At 46.1% G+C, this 13389-nt stretch overlaps 1 protein-coding gene across 2 annotated transcripts in view; it reads left to right on the top strand.

Moving 5' to 3' along the window:
- Positions 1-10578, top strand: part of Kpna6 (karyopherin (importin) alpha 6) — a 28789-nt gene extending 18211 nt beyond the window's left edge. The window contains exons 8-14 of one of the 2 annotated variants that reach the window (NM_008468.4): positions 170-269; positions 552-715; positions 1041-1119; positions 2844-2969; positions 3746-3873; positions 5181-5359; positions 6378-10578. In NM_008468.4, the coding sequence (NP_032494.3) occupies positions 170-269; positions 552-715; positions 1041-1119; positions 2844-2969; positions 3746-3873; positions 5181-5359; positions 6378-6565 (964 nt within the window). In that variant the 3' untranslated portion in view covers positions 6566-10578. The remainder of the gene's footprint in view (positions 1-169; positions 270-551; positions 716-1040; positions 1120-2843; positions 2970-3745; positions 3874-5180; positions 5360-6377) is intronic. The other variant, XM_006502814.3, reaches the window with a different exon arrangement.
- Positions 10579-13389: the final 2811 nt, after the last annotated feature.

The following is a 13389-nucleotide window of genomic DNA, read 5'->3' as shown; positions in this document are numbered from 1 at the left end:
CTTGGGAGGCCAGCCCAGTCTACGTTAGCAAGTTTCAGACTATCCAGGACTGAACAACCTCCCATTTTCACGAACAAGATAGTCCTAGGGCCTGGGTTATACTCTAGGGTCTGTGGTCACAGCCCTGTGCTGGAGGTCAGTGCTAAGATTATGGCTTCCTTGTTTACAGACTCCTTACTAAGTCCACACGACTGACAATGACACGGAATGCAGTCTGGGCCCTGTCAAACCTCTGCCGAGGCAAGAACCCTCCTCCAGAGTTTGCAAAGGTGAGAACTACCTACTAGCTACAAGTGATGCCAGATTCCGTCATAGGATCTCTTTGTAAGTTTTGGGAAGACCCATTAGAGTCTCAAATCATGTGAAAGACAAGGCAATCATCAGTGTAGAGGGCGATTTTGTGTGCCAGGGTAGGAGAGTGAAAAGGTGGTCCTGCAGGTTTGATGGCATTCCCAGGGTGTAGAATTCCGTGTTGGGAAGGGGTAAGCCATGATAGGCTTGGTGAGAGAGCTGATGTAGCCCTATGATCAGTCCTCCTCTGCTTCCAACAGGTCTCTCCTTGTTTGCCTGTATTGTCCCGACTGCTCTTCAGCAGTGACTCAGACTTGCTGGCAGATGCTTGCTGGGCCCTCTCCTACCTGTCTGATGGCCCCAATGAGAAGATCCAGGCAGTCATAGACTCTGGAGTCTGCCGGAGATTGGTAGAGCTTCTGATGTGAGTGGTTTGAGTTCAAGAGGGTGAAAGTTTCCTTAGCTTTACCAAGTTCAAAGACCTCTAGCCAAAGGCATGGTGGTGTGGCTGTAATCCCAGCCTTTGGGAGACAGGAGAATGACAAATTCAAGGACAGGGTGGGCTGCAGTATAAAGACTGTCTCACAAAACAAAGCAAAAAAACAAAAAATCTACAAACAGCAGATAGCTGACCTACAAAGGTCTGGAGCTGCAAGGAATATGGGCAGAAGAACCTGTGTTGGTTTTCGGCAGTCGGCAGGACCGACTGATGCGCTGTCTCTCCACTGATAGCTGCTCTTCCTCTGTAGGCACAACGATTACAAAGTGGCGTCTCCTGCCTTGAGAGCTGTGGGTAATATTGTCACTGGGGATGACATCCAGACCCAGGTGAGGAAGAAGAGGGGTGGGACCTTAGCTTAGGTCAGCTGTGGGAGAACAGAGAGAGCGCTGTAGACCAAAGTCTTCCTGGGTAACTGCATGGTCTAGCAGAGAAAGTGTGACTTTAAATTAAGTGGTTGTAGCACTGGCAGTCTCTGTATTCTCATAGTTCCTTCTTCTCTTAAGCAAATTAGAAACAAATCATCCCGCTGCTGCTTGAGCAAAGAAAGCGAAATGGAATGACTGGGTTTGTTTGCTGCAACAGTGTTGTGAGGAATGAAGTCTGGTCCATGATCCTTTTGAGACACTAAAAGCTGTGGGGTCACCAATGCTTCTAGGCCTTCACCTCATGCTAAACTCACGTTAGCCTTTTCAGCCGTGTGGCACACACTGTAATCCCAGCACTTGTGAGTTAGAGGCAGAAGGCTCAGCTAGTTCAGGGCCATAGTCGACTATATGAAACCCTATCTCAAAAACCCAAAAACGGGAAAAATATTTCCTACAAACCAGTAGCAGAGTGGGTGTGCATCTGCTGGGGAGGATGAGGTGGGGTGGAAGGAGCCCAGGGCTTGGAGACCAGCCTGCACAGTTCAACAAGGTCCTGTCTCAGAAGACCCTGCACACACGTGAACATGGAGATGGAAGATACAGTAGGAATGATCCCACAGGGAGGGCACCAGAAATTTCTCTTGTTCAAAAGTTAGAACTCTGCTGATTTCCTGTCTGACTTTGTCAGCCAATAGTCTCCATGAGTTAGTGTGTACTCCAGTCCCTCTTGTGGTTGATATGTAGTTTTATCCCACTGGACTACTGTAGACTTGTCCTTGTGAGTGGAGTTAAACCATATTAGTCCCTCGTAGCTGCCTTAGTTAGCATAATGTCTTCAAGCTTCATCTGTGACGTTCGTGTGTCAGAATTCTTATACTAAGATTGAAGGATATTCCAGTGTCTGTGTATACTATTTTTTAAATTCCTTCATCCATCTTGCAAACATTTATGTTTCTGCTGCTTAGCTATTGTGAATAATGCTGTTTTGGACCCTGGTTATGCAGCTACAAAGTCTCTGCTTTCATTTCTTTGGTCATGTATATGCAAAATAGATTAGATAACATGGTAATTTATGCTAATTTATAAGTTTAGTTTCTGTGTTATTTTATGTCTCTATCAGCTCTGTTCCATGTTCCAGTTTCTCCCTCTTTCTAAGACATCTCATTTTCTGTTTTTATATCAGCCATTCTAGTGAGTGTAAAGTGCTGTCTCCTGGTTTGATTTTTGTTTCTCTATTTATTTGATAAGTGATCTTGAGCCTATTATGTGTGCTAATACATAATCGCTGTATCTCTTTTAAGTTCTTTTTTTAAAAAGTTATTTACATACTCTGGATAATAACCTTTTTTTTAAAGGGCTATTTATTTATTTATTTATTTATTTATTTATTTCATGTAGAAACACCAAAAGAGGGCATTGGATCCCATTATAGGTGGCTGTGAGCCACCATGTAGTTGCTGGGAATTGAACTCAGGACCTTAGGAAGAGCAATCTGCCCTTAACTGCTGAGCCATCTCTCTAGCCCTGGATTTTAACTCTTAATAATACATGTTTTGCAAGTATTTTCTAATATTCTGCAGGTTTGCTTTGCACTGTTTATGGTGTCTTGATATGCATATCTAATTTTAAATGGGTTAACACTAAATATCTAATTTTGATAAATTTCTTATGCTTTTGTGTTTTAGGTCATTCTTAATTGTTCAGCCCTCCCTTGCCTCCTCCACCTACTGAGCAGCTCTAAGGAATCAATCCGGAAGGAAGCTTGCTGGACCATTTCAAACATCACTGCTGGCAACAGGGCTCAAATACAGGTAGATTTGCTTCCAAAAAAGGCATCTTTTCCCATTAGAAACTAGGGGCAAGGCAAAGGGCAAGCAAGCTGCGTAGCTCAGTAGTAGGATGTTTGCCTATTGAATTGCCTGGATTCAGTGCCCAACACCAGCAAAGCAGTTTGTCATAGTGACAGTGAGTGCTCCACACCTTCTCTAGTGAGAGCAAAGAACCTGCAGGCAGTTAACAGAAAAAAGCCTGAGCTGTGATTCTTTTGGTTTTTCAAGACAGGGTTTCTCTGTGTAGCCCTGGCTGTCCTGAAACTCACTTTGTAGACCAGGCTGGTCTTGAACTCAGAAATCCGCCCATCTCTGCCTCCCCAGTGCTGGGATTAAAGGCGTGCGCCACCACGCCTGGCTTTTTTTTTTTTTTTTTAAGATTTATTTATTTATTATATGTAAGTATACTGTAGCTGTCTTCAGACACTCCAGAAGAGGGCGTCAGATTTCATTATGGATGGTTGTGAGCCACCATGTGGTTGCTGGGATTTGAACTCAGGACCTTTGGAAGAGCAGCTCTTACCCACTGAGCCATCTCGCCAGCCCAGTTGTGATTCTTATACTAGGTTTGATCTTCATCTTTTGCTCTGAGACAGTGTTTCATGTAGTCCAGGCTAACCTCAGATGACCTTGAATTCATGATCTTTCAGCCTCCACTTTCCAAGTATTGGAATCACACAAGCATATTTCACCATGCCTGGTCCCTCTGCTTTTCCTCCTTAAACTGCCTCCATCCTCCTTCCTCATTTCTCTTTCAGGCTGTCATAGATGCAAACATCTTCCCTGTATTGATTGAAATCCTTCAGAAAGCAGAGTTCCGTACAAGGAAAGAAGCAGCCTGGGCCATCACCAACGCCACATCAGGAGGAACTCCTGAGCAAATCAGGTAGGATCCTTTCCTCGCGTCTTAAATGAGAATGTGTGCTCGCTCTCCTGTGTTCGTGGTTTTCATGTGACTCTAAATGGCTTTTGATGGGAAAAGTCGTCCCAAGTCTAACCCTATTAAGGTTTAATTAGTAAGCTGCTAAGTGATCTTGGACTCTGGAATAGATTGCTGTGTTGTTGATGGTGACTGTTTTTCTTGAGACAGAGTCAAGATAGGCTGACCTAGCCTACCTCTGCCTCCCAAATGCTGGGTGTAGATTATGTCTGTACCCAGCTAAGTCGTGGGGATTTTTTTTTTTTTGGTTTTTCAAGACAGGGTTTCTCTGTATAGCCCTGGCTGTCCTGGAACTCACTCTGTAGACCAGGCTGGCCTCGAACTCAGAAATCTGCCTGCCTCTGCCTCCCAAGTGCTGGGATTAAAGGCGTGCGCACCCACGCCCGGCATGTCTTGGGGATTTTTGTTTGTGTTTTGTTTTGATGAGATTAGGGCTCTCTGTGTATACTAAGCTCTCTTTGAGTTTGTGGTCCTCTTGCTTTAGCCTCTCGGGGGCTGACAACATGTCTCAGCCTCCAGTTTGTATTTATGCCCCTTTATTCTGGTGTTCATCATCTGAACATTAGGAGGAACCACGCAAGTTGGATGCGTCTTTCCCCTTATTATAACCTACGAAAGGGAATAAAGTCTGTACATACTGATGTCTCAGGAGAAAGGAAGAGCTATTGACTTAAACATTAGAAAGAAAACATAAGATGAACATGATGGCGTGTGTACCACTGCAGTCTGAGAACAAAGTCAGCCAACCATGTAGTGAATCCCAAGCAAGCTAGGGCTACAAAGAGAAATCATGTTTAAAAGGGTGCCAGAGTAGGGAGGAGGAGTAAATACAGCATTATATGTAGGCCTTTTTAGATAAAAATATATAAAGGTCCAGGAGTCAGAAATCTGAAGATCTTTGAGCACAATTTAATAACCTCAGTATGGAATATTCTGAGTAGAGCTACAGAGGAAGGGTCCAGATGACAGACAGTCTGTACCTCCATACTGTACAAGTTGTACTCAGGACAAATAGGAACCTGAGGAACTTCTTAACGTGTGTAGGGTAATAACGTTGTAGCCAAGGGGACAATAGGACTCCGTGTTCATTAGGGAATAGGTCAGTGCAGAGTTAAGAAGGTGGCTTAGGTGGGCAACAGGAAGAGTGCCTTGTTGGGAAAATTGGTGTGTGAGGGAGACGCACAGGTCAAAGCACCTGGTGCACTTTATGTGTTCTGCATTCATGTAGCGCGCATGTCCTCTCTGGTCCCCAGGTACCTGGTATCACTGGGCTGCATTAAGCCCCTGTGTGACTTGCTGACTGTAATGGATTCAAAAATTGTGCAAGTGGCCCTCAATGGACTAGAGAACATTCTTCGGCTTGGAGAGCAAGAAAGCAAGCGTAGTGGCTCAGGGGTCAATCCCTACTGTGGCCTCATCGAGGAAGCCTATGGTAGGTCCTCTCCCTGACCTCACCTATGTCTGTTAATGGGGAAGATGTTGGAGCACATTCAATTGTTCTGTGAAACTTGGGAATACATTTATCCATTCATTTGTGTGCATATGCATGTATGAGTGTGGGTGTACATGATATGGCACATGTGGGATGAAGGTCAGAGGACAACCTGAAGAAGTCAGTTCTCTCCCTTCACCATGTTGGTTCCTAGGATTGAACCCAGGTTGTCAGACTTGGCAGAAATCACCTTAACCTGCTGAGTCATCTCACCAGCCCTTGAGTCTCTGCTTCTAAAACCAGTGATGAGTTCCTGTTGCAGCCAAGCTAGTCCAAGCACAGGGTTTCAGACTTTCCCTTGGGAGTAGCTGACTCGTACTGACCAGCTGGGTAGATAGAAGTAATGGTTATTATCACTATCAAGTTTCCCTGTCCCACCATCTCCTCCTCCCTCTGAGGAGCCATAGGTCAGTGCTGTTCTCATAGACACCACCTACCTCAAATGTATGCAAGGAGGAACAGGGTAAAATTTGGTTCTACTACCAGGAGCTAGAAGCTGCATTCCAACAGTCTCTCCTGGAAAACCCTGATTGCCTTAACCAACCCATCTCAGATGATTAGCTCAGATGTTAATTAGATGTTAACTAGCTCACCATGATTAGCTCAGAGTTAGCTTGCAACAGAATTTGGTCTCAACCCTCTAGTCAATCACATTGTATATGTGTGTGCAGACCAGAGGTCAGTCTGAGCTATCACTCCTCAGAGTAATCTAGGTTAACAAGCCAACCAGAAAACAAACCCCAGCTGGTTTGTCCCGACTGTATCCTCTTCCCACAACCCCTGCTAGGGTTACAGGCCCCGGCCACCATTCCTGGCCTTGCATCCTGGGGAGTGAACTCAGGTTTTCAGGGCAAGCACTTTACACAAGCCAGGGGTGGATATGTTCCCACTGCTTTTGGTTGGGAACTTGTACTTCAGGAAAGGAGAGGTACAGACCTGTTTTCTTCTTACACCGTAGGCTTGGATAAAATTGAGTTTCTCCAGAGCCACGAGAACCAGGAAATCTACCAGAAGGCCTTTGACCTCATTGAGCACTACTTTGGTGTAGAGGATGACGACAGCAGCCTGGCTCCTCAGGTGGATGAGACGCAACAGCAGTTCATCTTCCAGCAGCCTGAGGCCCCCATGGAGGGCTTCCAGCTATAATGTCTGCCTCCGGGGAGGGGAGGGCACGGGAAGCACCAGCAGCCAGCAGAGAGAGGAGCAGCCTTCTGGTGGGCAGGAGAGCAGCCACCCCACCAGCAGCCCCGCACACCTGCTGCCCCGAGACTGTGCTCTCGACCTGTTCATCCCCTTCCCTGGAGGGAGCAAGCGCCCTCTGGACAGACAGAACCATCTGAGGCTCACATTGGGTTTTGAGACAAGAAGGGGACGTGTGGGTTTCTCTTCCTTACACTATTTTGGCTGCACATGTCTTTAACCCAGGAGCCCAGGGGTAGACAAAGGAGGACTGAGGTAATCAATTTGCACCTTTAAAATTTTTTTCTTTTATTTTCTTTAGTGGTGACTTCCTTCCCAATTATCTTTCTTCATCCATCCCAGTCCTCTGCCCTGACGTGTGTAACTCTTGGGTACTTGAGCAGATGGAATATTCCAGAGGTGGGAGGTGGGAGGGGAGGGGAGAAGTCCCAAACAAAGTGTTCTTGCTCTGACCCATATTAATCTTGTATGCTTGGATTATTTAATTTTTTCTTTTGCACATTTTTCTTGTATTAAGGTTGTTCTTCCCAAAAAGCTGGATTTAGTAACCCAGCCACCAGCATCGTCTGGAAATAGAGGCTAATGGGGAGGCCCCCATGAGACAAAGATCCCTCCCTCCCTCTAACCCTATGCCTAAGACCTCTTTAGTTTGGGAGGATCCCCCTCACTCTCCTGGAGCAAGTATACCAGTGGAGTGGAAGGGAGGGGCACAGGCCTTTAGACAGGGCTTCTCCTGTGTAGCTACTGACCCTGTTTCCTACCCACCTCCTAAATGGTGCGACCCAACTTCATTTGTTTACTTGAAAATTCACCTCAGAGTTGAATGAACCTCTGAGGTGGCTGTGTTTTCTCCTGAGCTTGAGATGGGGGGCTGTGGTCCTTCCTTCTCCTGAGGAGAAAGTCCTTGCTCTGATGACCCCTAAGTTGCAGAGGAGGTTGGAGTTAGTGTCGTGTATCGGGATAGTCATGAATCCCTGCCTTTGGCCTTTCTTCTTCCTTCTGCCATAGCTGGATCATGTATATTTCACTTCCAAAGGAGAGAATGGCAAAAAGTTCTGTTGTTTTTTTAATAGTCTGTATTTTAAGTAGGTCAGTCTTAATTGGTTTTAGGAGGACAAACTGGATGTGAGTGGGATACTGTGAGGAAGACCAGAAAGACGAACAAGTTTCTGCTCACAGGGCTGAACTCAGTCCTTATTTTCTCTGCTTGTATTCTGGGCCACCACTTGGGACCAACTCTCACTTCTGGAACCTTTATGAAGTAAATCAGCTGGGTCTGATTGTTCCCAGCCTGAAGGGAGCAAGGCCTGATGGAGTCTGCTGCTCTCTCTGTTCCTTGCTCCCAAGCAAAAAGCATCCTGCCTTCTCTAACTCACTGTTACCCACAATGAACCCTGTTGGCATCTCCCTTCTAAAGATCCTTGTACCTAGCTTGCATTTCCCTTTCTCCCTCTTTCCCCCTCCCACCTCTCTCCCCCCTCCTCCTCTCTTCCCTCCCTCTCTCTCCCCCTCCCTCTCTCCCTCCCTCCTTCTTGAATAAAGACAGTTCAGTACCTCAGAGGCTGACCTGTTTTCAGGGGTTACACAGTACACTAAAACCAAGCTCTGGGAGCTGGGTACAGTGTCAGCTGGGCAGACCACCTGTGGAGGTGGCAGCACAGTGCCCTGCTGTGGTGATCCCCCACACCCTTAGCCGCTCTCTAGAACAGCACTGTTCCTCCTGTTCCAGCAGATCTCTCTGTGCCCCACATTTGCAGATCTGAAGTTGAGGTTCTTGCTGCTGGCCTCTGCCTTTCCGTCTGCCGTCTCTCCTTTAGTTTTGAGTTCCTGCTCCAGATTCCTCTTCAGGGCAGGCAGTTAATACTGAAAAGTTCAACCAACATTGGACCACGCTGGCGAGTGCCTTCCGGGAAGGCAAGGTGCTGGCCCTTTTGTTTTTAACCTGACTGAAACTGCTCCTAGTTCAAAGAAAAGTCCTCTATGAAGCCATCATCGTCCTTATCTGAAGAGTAGACCCCTGAACCTCTCAAGTGACAGTTAGGACCCTGGCCCTGGAGCCAGATCCTCAGCATGAGACACAAATGTCCTGCTTTCCTCTGCCCGTTTTCCATTATCTCTGGCTTCAGAGCAGATCCTGTGCCACATGGAAGAGGTTGGTTATCTATCTAGCTGCTCTACTCTAGGTGTCCCTCACAGTCGGCTCCTGGCCGACTGACTTCAGTTTCCAGCCCTCCCCAGTGATCATGGCCCTGGATGTTGGTTGTAGCCTTTTGGTATTACTGTATGAGTTCCAGCTTGCTTGGTACCGTTGTTACCTGGGTCTGTGCACACAAGTGCTTCCGAGGAGCAGGTATTGGTAGCCTGGTTTGGAAGACCTTTTGGTGTCCCCTTTACCCGGGACCTTGTATCTACCACTTCCCCTTTCTGCTGCCCCTGGGAGTCATCCCCAGTAGCCTATGTTCTGAAGCTAACTGTGGGCTAGAGCTGCAGTGGGATTTTAGCTGAGGGAGAGGAAAAGACGGTGCTTCTGCGTGGAGTTTCTTTCTTTGAAACCAAGCCGGTACAAAGACACACTTCCCACACAGAGGAAGTGTGTTTCTGTCTGCCTGCAGAGCTAGCAGCTCACAGTTCTACACGTCCTGGAGGCCTCTGCACTCTTTATTCAGACCCCAGCTCTTCTCTTCCAGGCTCACTCATTTTGGTATCCATCCTCTTGGGTATTTTTCAGGCTTAGATTCTAACTTCTCAAAGGAAAAAAACCCAAACTTCTCCAGGTCCCTGCAGATCCAGGACGGAGACAGGATAGTTAGTGACAAGCTTCCCTAGCAGGCTGGGGAAGTGTGCAAGGCTAGGTGCACTGAACTATAGATTCTGAGCAGTGGCAGCTTCAAGCCGCACTTCCCTGAGAGGTGGTAAGAGACAGGCTTCCTGGCACATTCTAGACCAGTTTTGTCCAGTATATTTTTTTTTTGTTTTATCTTTTGTATTCTTTTGTTAAGCCAACAAACTGAGAATTTGCCCCTGTAAGGATCCATGTGGTAGATACTAGCTGCTCTTTGGCCAAAGGCCTTCATAGCTGACTCAATCTCCCAGTCTATCCCCTAGTCCCACCCCAGGATGCACAGCAAGGGAAGAAGCTAAGGTCAACGCCAACAAATCTGAGTGAAAACTTGTTTTCCTTCTGAGAGAGCATCTTGTCTGAAGCCTGAACTATGTGCAGGACCAAAGCTGGCTGTGAGAAAAGCAGCCAGAAACCGGGGCGCCCTATTACCAGAGGGGAGTGCTCTTGTGACCGTGTCTTCAAGGGCTTAGGCTTACCTACCTGCTTGTAGGCCAGCCTGACTTCTGATGCTCACACTAGCACACAAAGCTGATGATGCCCACTCACCCTGCACTCCTGTGGCTCTGACGTTAAGGTTTCTGTTTAGAGAAAAGAACTGTGTAGCATGTGCAGGGAACTGTGAAGGAAGACTGAGACCGCCTGGAAACCTGTCAGGGGCTCACACCACGAACTCTCAGAAGTTGGGCAGGGGTGCTGGCTTTGTTAGCCGGCTTTTTTGGGAAATGCTTTTTTTGACCTGTTATATAAATGAAGTGGGTATGAGGTCTCAGCTACCCAGCAGATGGAACATCGCCCAGGGACAGCTTGGGGTTTCCAGGTAAGAACCCTAGAAAGGTGGATTTAATCCTCACAGGTTTTGTTTTCCAAATTCATTTGCTTTTATTTTTCTAAGAACTGTAAACTCTATTTTTTCATGTTCTCAGGGCCCCTGGGTAGACAAACAAAGCTTGATTTCAGAGCAGAAATAGGCCAAGAAACCATGGCGTTGCGTGTGCTGAGTCCAGACAAATGATATTTATATACACATCCAAATTTGAAGAGAAAATGTATTTCTTTAGGTTTCAAACACTGTAATAGATACAAAGCAAAAATAAAAACCTGTTGCAAAGTTCTAAATTGTCTTCTTTGGTTTGGAGTGACCCTGGACTGGGAAGTGCACATGAGACCTAGGCTCTAGATGGTAGAGTACTTGATTAGCATGCCTGAAGCCCTGGATCCAACCCTGTGTATCACATAAGCCAGACACTGCTTGTAGAGGGAGGGGGTCCAGAAATTCAGGGTCAGCCTGTCTATATGAAACCCTATCTGAAAAACAAAGTGGTTAACCCATTAGCATGTCTGTAGAATGACAGCTGCATCAGCTGTTGGGGGTTAGTCATTTCTTTATATGTAGTAAACTTTAAGGTTTCCCGATCATAAAGTACAGGATCACACCCAGTCCCTGGCATTCATTCATTCTCACGTCAACTTTTGCTGTGTGACTTTGAAATCCACCACTCCCGTAAAGAAGAATGCAGTCACAATCTACACAATGTGGAAGCCAGTATCAGTGCTGCTGTCAAAAAGTAAGCTTTGGCTCTACGAGACTGAGTTTTGGCCAGCATGGTAAGACATGCCTAGGACCCCAGCACTTGCTGGGGGAGGCAGAGCCACGAATGTCAGGAGCTCAAGATTATTGGCTGCCCAAAAAAACCAAAAACGCCTCCTAGTGAGTTTAAGACCAGCTTTGGCTACATAATATTCCTAAATCAAGGCGGGGGTGGAGGAGGTGGGAGCTGCCAAGCAGTTGGTGGGGTTTTAATCCCAGCACACACTAGGCAGAGGCAGGCAGATCTCTCAGAGTTCAAGGTCTGCCTGGTCTACATAGTTCCCAGACAGTCAGAGCTGTATAGACCCTGCCATAAAGGGGGTGGAGGGAGGAAGGTATGAGTTTGTACCTAGCAGTGGGAATGACAGAGATGCTGGAGTAGGGTGTGTCTGTTTCTCCAGCCAGGGTCGAGGCAGAACTGCTCCAATCTAGGAGTTTAAAGGAGCTGGGCGACCTAACTGCCAACATGCATGTACAGGCATTTGGAGGCCAGAGGCAGTGAGCCTGTTAGAGACAGAACTCTTCTGTACTCTGTTCAGTGCTGGGATTACAGTCTTGCCCTGATGCAACCTGTTTTTTTGTAACCTGGGTGTTCATAAGTATTGCCTAAGACCATCAGAAAACAGACATGTATGATTCAAAACAGTAGCAAAATTATAAAGTAGCAAGAGAAATAATTCTATGGTTGGAGGTCACCCCAACACGAGGAACTGTATTAAAGGGCTGCAGCACTGGGAAGGTTTAGAACCACTGCTCCAGAATCGCTTTCCTCTTTGTATGGAATTTGGTAAAGACCTGATGTAGATGCTACCTCTTCAGAGATTTCCAAGTGTTTACTGAGAAGCAATCAGGGCAGTGGTTTCCAGGTACCTTTAACGCAAACCTTTCTGAGATTCGGTTCCCTCAGTAAACTGGTCAAGTGCCAACGCTTTCTCTTTTCAGCTTTGATCACTCCGGGTAAGTACTCTGTCACTGAGTTTATTGTCTCTCAAAGTTACATGTGAACAGACAGAACTCTACTCTGAGTCTGTTTGGCAGACCTATTACAGAAAAATAGACATCATTTAAGAACCCTAAAACAAAGTCCAATTAGCACAATTTGCAACATGCTCTACCCCACAGCCTGACTCTAGCCTCTTGAGGCTGCAGCATTTAGCCAACAGTAATTTCAACACGTGAGTTTCTAGGACAGCCTGATCTACATAGAGAGTTACACGCCAGCCAGCTCTATAAAGCAAGACCTTATCAAACAAAACAAACTCCACACAACAAAAGAATTGAAATCACAATTGTGGGGTTTTTTTTAATGTTCTGAGCCTACACTGGCACTGCAAATCATAATGAAGAACAAAGACGAGAAAAATCTAACATTTTAAAGCAGTAACACTTGATACTTTGCAGAAAGTGGGGCAGGGGTGGTAGGGTGGGAGTTTACCAACCTGCCTAAAGCCAAACTCCCTGGCTTCAATCCCTTTCTGAGGGAGTAATTGCCAAGCTGGTGGGGTTAGAAGGCGGGGCATAAATTGCCTCAGAGAACAGCTGTGGTGTCGGAGAATGGTTCCAACCGGTTTTGGTAGGCAGCTCTGAGTTAGAAGCCAGCATAGTCAAAGATTACGTTCTAGGACACACTAGGCTACACAAAGAAACCCTGACTCAGGGGGCAAAGAAATATTTTTAAAGGATGGGTGCTGGTGTCAGGCTTCCAGCTTTGAATCTGCTATAACCACACAATATTGATGGAGCCTTAAACTATTTACCCTTTACCTGGTGGCCTTTGCCATTAGTCCAAGCCATGGGGAGGCAAAGACAGACAAAACTCTTGAGTTCAAAGCCAATTTAATCTACATAGGGAGTTCCAGGCCTGCCAAAGCCACATATAACGAGATGTTGTCTCTAACAAACAAATAGTAGTTTGTTTTATTTTAACTAGGCTTTTCTGTACTATCGTATATTTCACAGATCACTGAGTATTTTGTACTTAATCCGAGTAATTATGAGAATCAAGCTACTGGATACGAGGAAAAAACGTTTGAATTATTATAAACCTTCTATTGTAATAGAGGGGAAAAAAATGCCAGGCACATAACAAATTAGTTTACCTTTCTATCCCTCTTCCGAGTTCTCAGAGATCATAGAAAGTCATACATGTTTATAAAGGACTAATGAGTGTATGAAAAAAAAAGAAAAAAAAAAGACCAGAATGCCAAAGTTTAAGGCCAATCATAGCTTCAGTACCAGAAAAGAGGCTGACAAAAATCTCTCGACCAATGACATAATTTCGGACCCTCAGGGTATTTGGCTCCTATGCTTTTCGGTTGCATCTCGGGAGTTGTGCGGCGC

Source organism: Mus musculus, chromosome 4, assembly GCF_000001635.26.
Source record: "Mus musculus strain C57BL/6J chromosome 4, GRCm38.p6 C57BL/6J".
In the NCBI taxonomy this organism is placed as follows: Eukaryota; Metazoa; Chordata; class Mammalia; order Rodentia; family Muridae; genus Mus; species Mus musculus.
Note: the sequence above shows the minus strand (reverse complement) of the source record. Positions and strands in the feature narration are given on the sequence as shown.